Source organism: Penaeus monodon, chromosome 29, assembly GCF_015228065.2.
Source record: "Penaeus monodon isolate SGIC_2016 chromosome 29, NSTDA_Pmon_1, whole genome shotgun sequence".
Lineage (NCBI taxonomy): Eukaryota > Metazoa > Arthropoda > Malacostraca > Decapoda > Penaeidae > Penaeus > Penaeus monodon.
In genome coordinates this window covers 25,048,452-25,048,759 of record NC_051414.1, presented here as the reverse complement: position 1 = coordinate 25,048,759, position 308 = coordinate 25,048,452, and the positions used below count along the sequence as shown (strand labels likewise).

The following is a 308-nucleotide window of genomic DNA, read 5'->3' as shown; positions in this document are numbered from 1 at the left end:
CCTCTATGCATCACCTTGAAATCCTGCCTCCCGGAGGCCGCCGCGCCGCCCTCGCTCTCCCTCTTCTCCCTCCTGGCCGCCCGCGCCGCGTCCGCGATCAGCTCGTTCATCCAGTGGGAGACGAAGCCGGACTCGATCAGCCGCTGCTTCTCCATGTCGATGGCCCGGCGGAACGGCGCGCCCTTCCTTCAACGCATTCAGGCATTCGGTACAGAACAGGTGCTCGGCACAGGGGATTCCTTTTCAGAAATGACTGACTGAATATCCCGTCATACCGTCATTTATTGCTATGGACTTGGCCCAATACT

The 308-nt window shown here is 60.1% G+C and overlaps 1 protein-coding gene across 1 annotated transcript in view; it reads right to left on the bottom strand.

The window, feature by feature from the left end:
• LOC119592068 overlaps positions 1 to 210 on the bottom strand; it is a 1,318-nt gene extending 1,108 nt beyond the window's left edge. Inside the window, exon 1 of the mRNA XM_037940879.1 lies at positions 15 to 210. Coding sequence (XP_037796807.1) covers positions 15 to 155 — 141 coding nt within the window. The 5' untranslated portion in view covers positions 156 to 210. The remainder of the gene's footprint in view (positions 1 to 14) is intronic.
• Between the last annotated feature and the right edge of the window lie 98 nt (positions 211 to 308).